This window comes from Lynx rufus, unplaced genomic scaffold (genome assembly GCF_022079265.1).
Source record: "Lynx rufus isolate CCGP_SWC_20201006 ecotype Redwood Valley unplaced genomic scaffold, mLynRuf1.p SCAF_3, whole genome shotgun sequence".
NCBI classification, from domain to species: domain Eukaryota; kingdom Metazoa; phylum Chordata; class Mammalia; order Carnivora; family Felidae; genus Lynx; species Lynx rufus.
This window is the reverse complement of record NW_025814845.1, coordinates 59,353,319-59,368,082: the sequence shown is the minus strand read 5'-3', so window position 1 is coordinate 59,368,082 and position 14,764 is coordinate 59,353,319. Positions and strand designations below refer to the sequence as shown.

At 43.0% G+C, this 14,764-nt stretch overlaps 1 protein-coding gene across 1 annotated transcript in view; it reads right to left on the bottom strand.

The window, feature by feature from the left end:
- Nucleotides 1-9,360: 9,360 nt before the first annotated feature.
- The window catches only part of SHROOM3 (shroom family member 3), an 87,720-nt gene continuing 82,316 nt past the window's right edge, over nucleotides 9,361-14,764 (bottom strand). Inside the window, exon 12 of the mRNA XM_047092265.1 lies at nucleotides 9,361-10,341. Coding sequence (XP_046948221.1) covers nucleotides 9,973-10,341 — 369 coding nt within the window. The 3' untranslated portion in view covers nucleotides 9,361-9,972. The remainder of the gene's footprint in view (nucleotides 10,342-14,764) is intronic.

Below are 14,764 nucleotides of genomic sequence, written 5' to 3'. Positions count from 1 at the left end.
TCCTGCTTGTGTGTTGTTATGCCTGGGGTGGAGTTTTGTGAGATTGTGTCTTATCCTCTCCTACCTGTTCTGATATGGGTCCCCCACCCCCACCATTTCTCATTTACCTGACGTATAGGAGTAGTTCAGCTAGTTTCTGGATTTCCGCCCCCCCCCCCCCCAGAGGGAATTGTTCCATATGTAGGTGTGGTTCAGTGTGTCCATGGTAGGAAGTGAGCCTGAAGCCTCTATGACATCATCTTGAACCACACTCTGTATTTCTTTTTAAAAATCTCTTTGTGGGGCGCCTGGGTGGCACAGTCGGTTAAGCGTCCGACTTCAGCCAGGTCACGATCTCGCGGTCCCTGAGTTCGAGGCCCGCGTCAGGCTCTGGGCTGATGACTCAGAGCCTGGAGCCTGTTTCCGATTCTGTGTCTCCCTCTCTCTCTGCCCCTCCCCCGTTCATGCTCTGTCTCTCTCTGTCCCAAAAATAAATTAAAAAAAAAAATCTGTTACAGCAGCTTAAACTACACCTAGCTATGATAAAAATTCCTGGAAGTGTCTGTCTTCAGGATCTCTAATAACTGCATGAAGGATAAAACCCAGTTACCCATTTAGTCAATAACAGATAACTAATTTGCCTTAGTTTCTCACTTGTTTCTCCACTGTTTTTTAAAGTTGAGGTATAACCCACAGTCAATATAATACATAGGTCTTAAATGTTCATTTTGATGAATTTTGACAATTTTTATATACTCATGTAACTACCACTGAAAGGAAGATACAACAGATTATTTCCATCATTCTAGAAGGTTCTCTTGCATTCCATTTCAGTCAATTAGCTTCCCCCCATTCCCAGGCAACCACTTTCTCATTTCTATCATTATAGATTAGTTTTGCCAGTTCTAGAAATTGATATGTGGAATCATACGGTACGAACTTTTTGTCACTTCTTTTGATTAATTAACATAATGGTTTTCATTGATGTTGTTACATGTATATCAATAGTTGTTTTTTACTTTGTATTTATTTATTTTTATTAAAACAAATTTTTTTAATATTTATTTTTGAGAGACAGAGAAACAGGGCATGAGTGGGGAAGGGGCAGAGAGAGAGAGGGAGACAGAATCTGAAGCAGGCTCCAGGCTCTGAGCTGTCAGCACAGAGACTGATGAGGGGCCCAAACCCACAAACCATGAGATCATGACCTGAGCTGAAATCAGATGCTGAATCTACTGAGCCACCCAGATGCCCCTACTTTCTATTTTTTTAAGTTTATTTATTTAAAAAATTTTTTTAAATGTTTATTTTTGAGAGACAGAGAGACAGAACGTGAGTGGGGGAGGGGCAGAGAGTGAGGGAGACAGAATCTGAAGCAGGCTCCAGGCTCTGAGCTGTCAGCACAGAGCCTGATGCAGGGCTTGAACCCGTGAACTGCGAGATCATGACCTGAGCTGAAGTCAGATGCTTAACCAACTGAGCCACCCAGGTGCCCCTTAAGTTTATTTATTTTGAAAGAGAGGGAGAGGGAGGGAGAATGCATGCACATTCAAGCATGGGAGGGGCAGAGAGAGAGAGAGAAGAGAGAGAGAATCCCAAGCGGGCTCCACACTGTTAGCGCAGAACCCAATGCAGGGCTCAATCCCATAAATGGTGAGATCATGGCCTCAGCAGAAATCAAGTGTTAGATGCTCAGCTGACTGAGCTGCCCAGACGTCCCAATAGTTGTTTTTTACTGATGAATACTATTTCACTGTATTAATGTACTGCTAATGGTAATTTGTTAACCTGTTAATGGAGATTTGAGCTGTTTTGAGTTTTTTGACTATTGTGATTCAAGCTTCTATTAACATTCTTCTACAAGTCTTTTTATGGAGATATATTCATTTCTCCAAGTAATTATCTAAAAGTGGAATTACTGGGGCGCCTGGGTGGCTCAGTCATTAAACATCTGACTTCAGCTCAGGTCATGATTTCATGATTAGTGAGTTCTGGTCCCACATCGAGTGAGCTGGAGCCCTGTTTTGTGTGAGCCCTGCTTCTCCCTCTCCTCCTCTCTCCCTCTCCTCCTCTCTCCTTCTCCTCCTCTCTCCCTCTCCTCCTCTCTCCCTCTCCTCCTCTCTCCCTCTCCTCCTCTCTCCCTCTCCTCCTCTCTCCCTCTCCTCCTCTCTCCCTCTCCTCCTCTCTCCCTCTCTTCCTCTCTCCCTCTCCTCCTCTCTCCCTCTCCTCCTCTCTCCCTCTCTCTCTCCTCCTCTTCCTTTCTCCCTCTCCTCCTCTTCCTCTCCCCCTCTCCCAGGATTCTCTCTCTCTCTGTCCCTCACTCACTTGTACTCTTTCTCTCAAAAAGAAAAAAAGGGGAGTTGCTACACTGTAGAGTAAATATATGTATAATTTTGTAAAAACCTACCAGTTTTCTAGTGTGTTACACACTCACCGGCAAAGCATAAGAACCTCATTTGCTCCACAGACCCACCAACACTTGAGTTTAGTCATTCTAGCAAGTGGGTAATGGAATCTTTTGTGGTTTGAATTTATATTTCTCTGATGATTTAAATATGTTCCTCACCTTTTCATGTGCTTCTTGACCAACAATATATCTTCCTTTGTGAAATGTCTACTTCTTTTGCCAAGCTTTAAAAACTTGGATTGTTTTTGTTGCTGATTTGTATTCGTGTGTCATGCATATTTGCATTTATGCATTATGGACAGAAGACTTTTTGTAAGCTACCTCCCACTGACTTCTGATCAATTTGATCTGAAGAGCTGTGGTTCTACTTTTCTTAGCAGGCAACTCCTATATCTTCAAAATTAGCTGGGCCAGTGTGCAAATTTAAGTATCCAGAGTGATGATGAGGATGCATGTTTCCCACTGTGCCCTTCAAAGATGTTACTCTCTTATCTACCTGTGGAGGCACATTTTTATTTTTTTATTTTATTATTTTATTTTGTTTACTTTTTTTTTTTTTTTTGAGAGAGAAAGAGCACACGAGCAGGGGAGAGGGCCAGAGGGAAAGTGAGAGAATCCCAAGCAGGCTCCACGCTCAGCACAGAGCCCAACGTGGGGCTTGATTCCGCCACCCTGGGATCATGGCCTGATCTGAAATCAAGAGCCAGACGTTCAACCAACTGAGTCGCCCAGGCACCCTACAATTTGTTCTTAAACCCTGTTATATCATTTTCAAAATGTATTCAAAAACAAGTCTTCAGTAAGATTTGTAGAAAAGGTCAAGGAATCCATTTTTAAAAGAAGGAAAAATGGAGGAATAAGAGGAGTTGCATTCTCAACGCGACAATATATGACTGCTCAGGGTTTTAAACTCAGATTAAAATGATTATCCTTGGGGGCACCTGGGTGGCTCAGTCAGTTGAGCGTCTGACTCTTGGTTTCAGCTCAGGTCATGATCTCACGATTTCATGGGTTCAAGCCCTATGTTGGGCTCTGTGTTGGCAGTGTGGAGCCTGCTTGGGATTCCCTGTCTCCTCTCTCTCACCCTCCCACACTCACACTGTCCATGTCTCTCTCAAAATAAGTAAACTTAAAAAAATTATTCCTTGATTAGGGGGAAGTTTCTTTGGAGTTTTACATAATAACATCAAAACACATTCAGTGATACATTATTAAACTGAGTTTATTATTAACTTCATTATTAAACTTCTGGAGTAAACTTTGAAAATGTGTTTCTATCCTAAGCTGAAGTTCCTTTTCTACCTGTCTATTGGCACAGAATCCTAGTCCTGGATGGACATCAGACTGTCTTCTTGCCCTTTAATAAATCCATGTGATACCACATGGATCTGTGTTCTTTTTTTTAAGTGTCAGAAAGGAAGATTGGTATTTTAAATTCTCATTCCAGTGCTCTGAACCCTCTTTGCTGGGTTGTTCCTTCTTATCAACTCAGCTCCTGTTGTCACATAATATAGTCAAATCCTGTATTCTGTTCTAATTAGGAAGGACATTACTCTCTTTCATTCTTATACACATTTAAACATATTGCAAAATATTCCTTTAGGTATCTTTTTTTTTTTAGCTTGGATTTTTTTTCTTGAAAATGAAAAAAATGCATGTTTTTAACTTTACTCACAGGTCTTTGCTTTAGTTCTTTACTCATTCCCACTTGATCCTTTGTAAGTCACCAGAAAGAAAAAGAAGGAAAGGATATAATTGGACTCCCTTTGGGAGTGGACGGGCAGGACGATGACGCGTGTAGAGGGTGAGGTGGAGCAAAGCACACGCAGAGACAGAGGCTTACCCCCCTGGACACACCAGGAGACGTAGAGGGACGTGGAAGCAGAGCAAGGCAGAGATGAACAGATACAGAAGTTATGTATGTTCCTAAATAGGCCTAAGTCTAAATCTGTTGCTTTAGGCACTTTGAGGAATATGGGCGTAGGAAGCTCATTTGAGAACTTGCTTTCCTTCTGATTCCTTCTCCTGCAAGAGGTCTGAAGTCACTAGTTTTTCTTTGTTGTCATGGAAGTAGTTCTTAAAGAATTAACAACTACAGAATTCTTTATGATGCCAGAAGATGACGCTAGGGTGATAATCCAGAAGGAGAAATCCGTGTCAGTTATCACCTTACTGCGTCTTCGCTCCATGTCTACTCTTGAATGTATGTTCTGCAGTAGTGGACAGATCGCTTCGATCTCCATTACAGTGACTGTGATATTAGGCTTTCTCAGCCAAGGGCACTGGAGGAGCGGGAGGGAAGGAAAGGACTGTCCTGCTGATTTGGCTGGTGAATGAGTAGTGTGTGTATGGGACATCTGATGGAGTTCTGCCCCAACCATGAATTGTCTTGATGACCTTGCAGCCTTAACAGGCGATAGCCATCTCCCGGCCCTGTGGACGAGAAGCCTGTTCCCTGAAGGATTCATGCTTTGCATCGGTGATTCTGCCAACACCTGCTCCACCATGCAGATCACCTGTGACTCAGATGGTTTCCACTGAGAGGCTGCCCCCCCCCCCGCCCCCCGCAGGTCCCCACTGCTTGTGAACATCCTTGCCATTGGCTGCTGACAGACTGTACCCAGCTTGTGCTCTGGAGGGTTGCTTCCTGCTTGCCCAGGGATTGCAGACCAGCTCTGGCCTGGGTAAACCAACACATTCTTCTGCTGAGGGTGCACTAAGTTCTCCAGTGAGGTCTGAACCCAAGCCTTGGGGAAGGGGACCCTTTCCCAGATTGTCTTTCCTTAGGTACTCTCCCTTAGCTCAGGGTATCAAATTTCCTTATATCCTATAGGCACTCATCAGAATTAAGTAATTCTTTATATTAAACTTACCCTGTTCAACCTGCTGTGTCAAGGGGTGGCAATACTGATGTTTTAGCAAGAAACAGAGTTGTTTTTCCACTGATAGAATATTAGAGAGGAATTTATAGAATGAAGTAGGAATAAATGAGCCGGTTTCTTCATTTGCAGCTTTTTTCTTACCTAATTCTGATTTTAGGGTTTGGAAATTTGACATTTTTGTGTCCTAAGCTAGACTGTCCAATCCATGCTGAGAGAAATTCTAACTCCTGTGTACCTGAGACTTGGGATGGGGCAACAGAAATCTAAGTAAGGTCCCCGCTGAAAAGGTCAGTCATGATTTCAGGTTAGTGCAGATCTCATGGCAGAACTTCAGATTACTGACATTGTGTGACAGGTTGATTCCTTTTGAGGAAAAATAGTGCAGTTGAGCCTCAAGATGTGCTTAGCTTGTTCAAATTTAAAGCAGATCTGGGAGAAAGTGAGCAGGGAAAAACACCCATATCATAACCTGGGGATTGCACAAAAATGGGACAATATTAACTCATAATGAGTTGTTATTACATAAATTCATGTTAGTCTTTCTGTGATATTAATAAAGACTGTACAATGATTGGTATCAGTGGCCCTCAAACAGTGAAGTATATCAGGATAACCCAGGGAACTTAGAGATGCAGATTCCTAGCCCCCTTGGTGGTGTCTCAACAATGGGCATTTTTTTAAAATTTTTTTTAACGTTTTTTATTTATTTTTGAGACAGAGAGAGACAGAGCATGAACAGGGGAGGGGCAGAGAGAGAGGGAGACACAGAATCGGAAACAGGATCCAGGCTCTGAGCCATCAGCCCAGAGCCCGACACGGGGCTCGAACTCACCGACCGCGAGATCGTGACCTGAGCCGAAGTCGGCCGCTTAACCGACTGAGCCACCCAGGCGCCCCGGGCATTTTTTTTTTTTTTAAGTTTATGTATTTATTTTTGAGAGAGAAAGCACAAGTAGGGGAGGGACAGAGAGAGAAGACAAGAGAATCCCAAGCAGGCTCCACACTGTCAGCCCGGAGCCTGATTTGGGGCTCAAACCCACAAACTGTGAGATCGTGAACAGAGCCAAAGCTGGATGCTTAACCAGCTGAGCCACCCAGGCACCCCAACGATGGGCATTTTTAACAAGCACTCCCATGATTCTCATGCATGGTATTTTTGAGAAACCATGCATTAGCTGGTGTCTGAATGAGCTTCCAGAAAAAAGGTGAGGTTTCTATTTAGAAATAAGAATTAAAAAAAAAAAAAACCCAAACCGTTCATGTGTTCCTTTCTGATTTTAAAATGGTCTTTATCATTTTATCCCATTCTTCATCCCAGAGTTAAGGCAACAATGAATATCTTGTCCCCAACGTACTATTTCTGTGTAGAACAGCACCTTCACGTTTGTCTGATCATTTTATAATTTGCCAGAGATGGAGAAGTTACTTAAGGCTGAAAGTTCTCCCTTTTTCTTGCCAGTAATAAGGTGCATAAGACTCGTGCTCTTCTAAAGAAACAAAAAATAATTTCAACCCAACAGAATAAAGCCAGTAACATGGAAAATTAAAGGCATTTGGAACAATCAAAGAATAAAAAGCCCATGTTTTCCCAGTATCCAGAAAAAAACCCAAAACACTCAATATCTTGGTAAAAGATGCTTGAATAAAATATGAACTTAAGGTAGTGCTCATATTAGGAACAACTGTGATCTTTTACACTCAGAAGTGATTTTAGATCAGATGTTAACAGTGGAATAATAGGAAAACTGGGATGTCGCAGGCTGGGTTCTCTCTTGTATGCCTCAAAGGCCCTCACTTCAACAGATAGCTTCTGATTCTTAGGGGTTGACCCACGCTTGCTAATCTTCAAGTTTCGAAATCAGTTGTGCAAAACAGAACCTAAAATGTTCTCCTGGAGAGGAGGAAAAAGTTTTGGTTTCTACAGTGTCTCTTGGAAAAACTCAGACACTTTCACTATGGAACCTCCCTGCATTCTTTGGGGTTAAGCAGCCACCACAAGAAACAAAACAGCAGGAGGAAGCCCTGAGTCAGCCAGCATGTAGCAACATGCCCAGAACTTCTCAAGTGGCCCAGGAAGTTGGGAGACCTCCCAGTTGTCACAAGACCTCGTCCTTTCTTAGAACTTCACAGGTTTCTTGAGTGTCAGCATTTGGATTATTGTGAGGCCACCTCACATCCACCACTTCTGACGGGACATGGCATTTCAGAAATGATCACGTCCACAGTACCGACTGAACAAACATCCTTGAAGTCTTGACCAACAACATGCTTACAACTGATTTGCTCATGATCTTGGCTGAGGATATTGCTGGGAGGAAAAAGGATGGCCTCCACTGTAGAGGATTGTTTTTAATAGTGGGAAGAGAATGGAAAATAGGAAAGGGATAGAGAACAGGCTTACTGTTGGGCCTAAAGGTATTTGAAAGTTAATAATGGTGAAGTTAGCGGTCTCTTCTCACCAAGCAAGGGTCAAGTTTTGCTACAGTAGGGATCACACCCACCTGAGAATTCATTTTCAGAGTTGCATGTAAAACCTCCCTCATTTCATGTAACAGACAACAGTTCAGTGTAGCAGAGGAGGGAGTGATATCCTGGCAGGTCCTATGCTTTCAGGTGTTTATGTCATGACAAGCATGTTACTCTGAAGGCCGCTTATTTTGACATGTATAGATCAGAAAAGTGATTGAAAAAAGACTGAATGTGCAAAGTGTATCCAGTCAAATCCTTCAGAGGAATAATTTTCGAGAGTGTTAGGAACTGGGAGCCCCCAGAATCCCCTTGAGGAATTTGACTAAGAGCAGCTGAAGACATTTACTGGCTGGCTTCCACCTGGTCTAATGCAGGGAGCCACTCAGTATCAGCAAGACACAGCTAATTACCAACGAGTTGATTTGGGGCTCCTGTGTTGGCCTAAGTCTGAGGAAATGTCAGATGCACTCTATTTCTCTACCTCAAAAGAACCATGAGGTGTGGCTGCTGAACACTGTCACTGGTTCCACGGAGTCCCTGGGAAATGGGAACTCTGGATGTAAGAGAGAAGCTTTGACGACATTCCTGGGAAACAGAGGTGCTCTCTTTCTGTACTGATGGAGTCAGCGTATAGCCTCCAAAAAAGGAAAGCTTTGGCTTTGGTGTTGATGGCTCACAAGAAACTTCTGGGTGGCCTGTTCGTTCAAGCTCTTCAAAAGACATCTATATTGGGGACCAAAACTATAGTTTTGAAGTTCTTAAAACCAGGAGATACATTTCATTAAGTAATTAAAATGTCTAGGACAGAAGAGGGCATTTGGTCTCTTGAACAAATTTTATTCTCCCAATTCTCTCTAGTACTTGCAGCTCAAATGAGCGGAACTGGCCACCAGCCACGGGTCAAGCACATGTGAAAACAACAAAAAAAACTAAAAGCCTAGGTTGCACCACCTGCTTAAAGTACTAGGCCATCTCCGGCAGCCATTAGCACAGCCTGGCCGCTGGTCCTCACCTCCTGCCACCTCCCGGTCTGTTTGAATAGACTTATAACTTGGGCTCTAGAGTACCCTCCAAAAAGTCGTAACTTTGAAGCAAAATCACAGTCTTCAGATGCCCCGTCCAAATTCCAAATGGATAGTGCAAAATCACTCTTTGGATATTAAGGAGGCAGTTTTTGATGGTGGTTGATAGGCTTAAGAATTTAGGAAAACTTTTTAAAAAGCATCATTAAAACAGCCTAAGAATAGATCTCTTAATGTAGGCTACATTTAGCCCAAATCCCCTGCAGAAGCACTGCATGACTTCAGTGGAATTGATTTGGTTGCTGACTTTCCTCTTACACAGATTAGCTGTTGTCCTTGTTGGTAAAATTTAGCTCTGTCTCCCCGCCCCAGCGATCATGCAGTGAAGCACTAGGAAATGATGTGACAGCCATGTGGCACAAAACCTCCTTCCCGGGGAAGGGGGTGGTCCTGTTGGTTCCGGAAGTGAAGCAGCGATGACTGTCAGCAGAAACTGGGATTCCCCCGTACCCATTCTAACACAAACGAAAAAGGTACAAATCAGGCAGACAAGCCAAGGGCTCAAGAAAAAAGTCTCCACGCTCAATGTGATTATCTTTGGAATTCTTCATTTCATTAAGGTTTTCACAAAGTACAAAGCTCAAACATAACTGCCTATGTCCACCACAAAACAGAATCAAATAAGTGGTTAGCGCACAAACATAATGATCTTTCTCATTTTAAAAAATATAAATAACGACAATGTTCAAGGTTTTACAGTTTTCTTCTGTGGGTGTTTCTCTTTAAGGCTTTATGTTGCAGACCCTTCATTAATGAGTTCTTATACCTGTTGTCAAGATATACCACCCACAAGCAAGGAAGGCCACTGTGAATACATTCCTGAGGGTGACACTCATCATGTTGCCTCAGCCTGTTAAAAACTAAATCGAACGCCCTCCCATCGGTTCTCACAGTTTCATTAATTTTCCTTCTACTAGAAAGTGATCATAGAAAGGAGTAAGTTCCCAGCAGCATTCAAGCTCTCAGATCAATCATGTAGGGTGAGAAGGAAGAAACAGGCTTTTTCCTGGATAGTTTGTTTGTTTGTTTTCCTTTCATCCAGAAAAACCCCAATAACCCATAGAGTTTAAATGGTGGTTTGTACTGAAACATTTTTCAGATTAAATAGTGTTGAGAGAAAGGGTGATCTTTTGGTTGGGTGTTTTAGAAGAGGTTAAAGTGGGGAGGTTAATGTTGGAAAAATACCACTTAAAGTACACCCCCCAACAGGAGCCGTTTCACTCTCAAGGTTTGGGGGCAGAACCAAGGCCCCTGCCTTGGGAATGAAATCAGATGGGAGGCTCTCCAGCAGACACTTGACTTGTTCCTGGCCTAGCTTGATCTTGTCGTCCAGCTTTCGCTGCTCAATGAGGAGTGTTGACTTCATTTTCACGAAATGCTGGTAATCCTGGAGCTGCTCCTCTGACAGGTAGTTGGCCAGGATGTCCAACACTACACGCTCCCTCCGATCCAGGTTCTCCTTGAGCTCCCGGGCATCCTCGTGCTGCCCAGCCAGGACCTTCCTCTTCTCGTTGAGGGAGCTCTGCCAGGGCAAAACCAAGAGATCAGCAGAGGGCAAGGGCAAGGAAGGAAACTGCAAAAACACCTTTTACAGGACTGTGAAATCTCCAAGGGTGTATTTCAACTGTTGCTCTAGAGTAAGGAGGCTTACTTTTTGGAAAATCAGTTTATTACCCTTCTGTTGCATGTATATAGTTCTCTAACTTGTCAAATTATGTGGCAGCTTTAAGAGAGATTACATTAAACTGGCTGGGGTAAAAGCTCGGCTCTAGGCTTCTAGATTCAAAAGGACCATCAGTGATTCCACTCACATGATTAAAGGTTGCATGTATCTATATGAGTAATCAAAAACATAGAGATACAAAGTAGAATGGTGGTTGCCAGGAGCTGGGGGGAAGGGGTGTATATGGACTCGTTTAATGGATATAAAGTTTCAGTTTTACAAGAAAAAGTTCTAGAGATCTGTTGCACAACAATGTGAACATACTTATCACTACTGAATACTTTAAAATGGTTAAGGCAGCAAATTTTAGGTTATATGTAGTTTATCATGATAGAAAACTAAAGGGGGCATGGTGCACCTGGGTGGCTCAGTCGGTTAAGCATCCAACTTTGGCTCAGGTCATGATCTCACGGTTTGTGGGTTCAAGCCCCACATCCGGCTCTGTGCTGACAGCTCAGAGCCTGGAGCCTGCTTCCGATTCTGTGTCTCCCTCTCTGCCCCTCCCCACCCCCTTGTTCTCTCTCTCTCTCTCTCAAAAATAAACATTAAAAAAATTAACTGAAAGGGGGGAAAGAAAGGCCAATCTTCACGGTACAAGTATTTACACTGATAGCGGTTCTCAAAGTGTGGACCAGCAGTGGCACATCTCCTGGGAACTTGTTAGAAATGCAAATTTGATCTACTGAATCCACAGCTTGGGAGCTGGGGCCCAGAAATCTGTGGTTTAATAAGCCTTCCAGGCGATTGTTCCACAGCTGAAGTTTGAGAACCTCTGCTCTGATCCACAAACCATGGGAACATCAGATTTTCCATATCGAAAGAAATCTGTTACCAATTTTTACGCCTTTGAATCTACTATGAGAGAAGTTCTGTTTAACGATGATGGTAGTTTCATATTCTGAGCGTTTCTTACACAAACCCAATGGTAAGATAGCATGTGTAGGCTAATTTTCTTTATAAAAATCTTTAACATGGCTTTTTACTCATCATGTTGACATATAATGAATCATTTTTTTTTCATTTTATGTTTAATCATTTAAATTTTTCAGGCCAAAGTCATTGAGAAATATTAAAATGAAAATCTAATTACAAGGTAGATCTGTAATTTTATTTCAATATAAATTGGCTATGTAGGCTTATGAAAGGCTCACAGGCCATGTGCCTTATCTTCCCTTGAACTAGCATGTCAGATCTTACAAAATAATGCCCAGGGGGGAAAGTACAAAGTTTTAGGTTTATCTTACAAATATCTCCATTTTCATGGCTTCCTTCCCCTACTAAGAAAAACACATCTAAAACAACAACAACAACAACAACAACAAAAAACCCGTAGGTGAGGGGCCTGGCTGGCTCACTCAGTGGAGTATGTAACTCTTGATCTCGGGGTTACGAGTTAGAGCTCCACACTGGGTGTAGAGATTGCTTAAAAATCTTTAATGAAATTTTGCCATTTGCAACGACATGGATGCAGCTAGAGTGTATGATGCTAAGCGAAGTAGGTCAATCAGAGAAAGACACATACCATATGCTTTCACTCGTGGAGTTTTAGGAGACAATACAGATGAACATATGGGAAGGGGGGAAAAACAGAGGGAAACAAACCATAAGAGATTCTTTTAAAAAAAATTTTTTTTTCAACGTTTATTTATTTTTGGGACAGAGAGAGACAGAGCATGAACGGGGGAGGGGCAGAGAGAGAGGGAGACACAGAATCGGAAACAGGCTCCAGGCTCCGAGCCATCAGCCCAGATCGTGACCTGGCTGAAGTCGGACGCTTAACCGACTGCACCACCCAGGCGCCCCTTTTTTTTTTTTAATTTTTTTTTTTTTAAGAGATTCTTAATGATAGAGAACAAACTGAGGGTTGATGGAGAGAAGTGGGTGGGGGATGTGCTAGATGGGTGATGATGGGCATTAAGGAGGGAACTTGTAAGGAGCACTGGGTGTTGTATGTAAGTGATGTATCACTAAATTCTTCTCCTGAAACCAATATTATACTGCATGTTAACTAGAATTTAAGTAAAAATTTGGAAAAAAAAATTTTTTTTAAAAAGCCCTTAGGGACACATGCACCCCAATGTTTATAGCAGCGTTATCTATGATAGCCAAATTATGGAAGCAGCACAAGTGTCCATCAATAGACGAGTGGATAAGGAAGACGTGCTATACATACTATGGAGTATTAGCCATCAAAAAGAATGAAATCTGGCCATTTGCAATGACATGGACAAAGCTAGAGAGTATGATGCTAAGTGAAATATGTCAGAGAAAGACAAATACCGTATGATTTTGTTCGTATGTGGAATTTAAGAAACAAAGCAAATGAGCACAGGGAAAAAAAGAGAAAGAGGCAAACCAAAAAAGAGACTCTTAAATATAGAGAGCAAACTGGGGAGGTGGGTGGAGGGGCGGGTGGATGGGGATACAGGAGTGCACTTCCTGTGACGAGCACAGGATGATGTTTGGAGGTGTTGAATCACTATATTGTACACCTGGAACTAACATTAAACTGCATGTTAACTGGAATTTAAAAAAAAAACCAAAACACCTTAAATACCTTTAGGGACTGAATTTGAATGAAGACACCTTTCAAAATGCTGTAAAGAAAAAGTGAAAACCTCTTTTCTCACCTTTAAAAAATTAGCAAGTATTTTAAACATGAGAAATAGAGAATAATACCTGTGTGCCCATCATTAGCCATGCCAATTCTTTTTTTTTTTTTTTTTTTTCAACGTTTTTATTTTTGGGACAGAGAGAGACAGAGCATGAACGGGGGAGGGGCAGAGAGAGAGGGAGACACAGAATCGGAAACAGGCTCCAGGCTCTGAGCCATCAGCCCAGAGCCTGACGCGGGGCTCGAACTCACGGACCGCGAGATCGTGACCTGGCTGAAGTCGGACGCTTAACCGACTGCGCCACCCAGGCGCCCCAAGCCATGCCAATTCTTAACAGGGGCATTTATCATATTTGCTTCAGATTAAAAGCAAAAACTAGAGATTCAGTTGAAGCCTTACATATATTCCCCTTCGCCCCACTGGTGACCATTCTACAGTTTGCATTTGTTGAACCACTTCTTCTTCCTTCAAATTTCTATTATACTGGGTTTCTTAATGAAGACTAATCATGATAAAAACGAGTATGGATGTATTATGCATGTGAGCAAGCACACATCTGTATTCGAGGGTGTGTACATTTAAACGTTGAGCGGAGTTCCATTCTGGAACAACTCCTCTTCCCCTAACGAAAACTGCTCACTGTTTCTTCTCTCACAGACCTGTGGCATCCATCCCAGCAGCCAAACAGGAAACTTAAAGTTAGCTTCCGCTCTGCCCTACCTCTCGTCCAGCTTGCCTTACTATTTCAAACTCATTCTCTCACTCCCTAGTCTGTACCCCTGTGGTAGTTGCCTAAGTGAATGGCCTAACTCCTTCTTGGTAGACTCTTAGCCTAAGCCCCACCACTCTCCAGGCTAATTAGGTGATGAAATTAGTTTATGGCTCTTCCTGGCCTCCAGGCTAAAGTCCTAAGTCTGTAAAGTGTGACCCACAAGGTCTCTGTGACTATTTTCTGTGCTGGATACTGCCTGTGCCTCTAGATCCACTTTTCTCAGCCATGCCCTGGGCCTAAGGAAGCTGAATGGTGAAGGCTGCATCAACTGGTGTCCTCTCCCTCTGGGCTTGATCATGGGTGTCACGGGCAGGAGACTGGAGGGAGGGCGCAGGAGGAAGAGCCCGGGGCATCTATCCCTGGCTCCTTCCTTGCCAGGTAGTGGGGACTACATTTGCTCACCATGGCCTCAGGGCTGTAGGACAGACACAGTTAGAATTCTGATAAGGGCTCTCTTCCTCCTCCAAGTGATGCTAACCTTGGGGGGACAGGGAAGCTTCATTATCCCTTCTTCCTCACCCCTTCCCACACCTTCACTGAACATTGTTTATCCCTTTTGAATGAGCCCTCTATTTCCTGTCAATTTCCTGACTGTACACTTTTTTTTAATATTTCCTGCAATCCACGATTTTTAAAAACCAAGCAACCATGTATGGTTCTTGAACATGCCATGGTCGTTCTTGACTTTGTCCATGACATTGCTTCTAAACGGTGAAGCCCTCCACGTAGAATTAAGAAATTCTTCTATACCCTGGTCAAGTGTCACCTGTGCCAAGTCTTTCCTGGCCTCCCCCCACCACCTGAGAAGCGTTTCGTGGCTGCGTCTGTCGCTGTG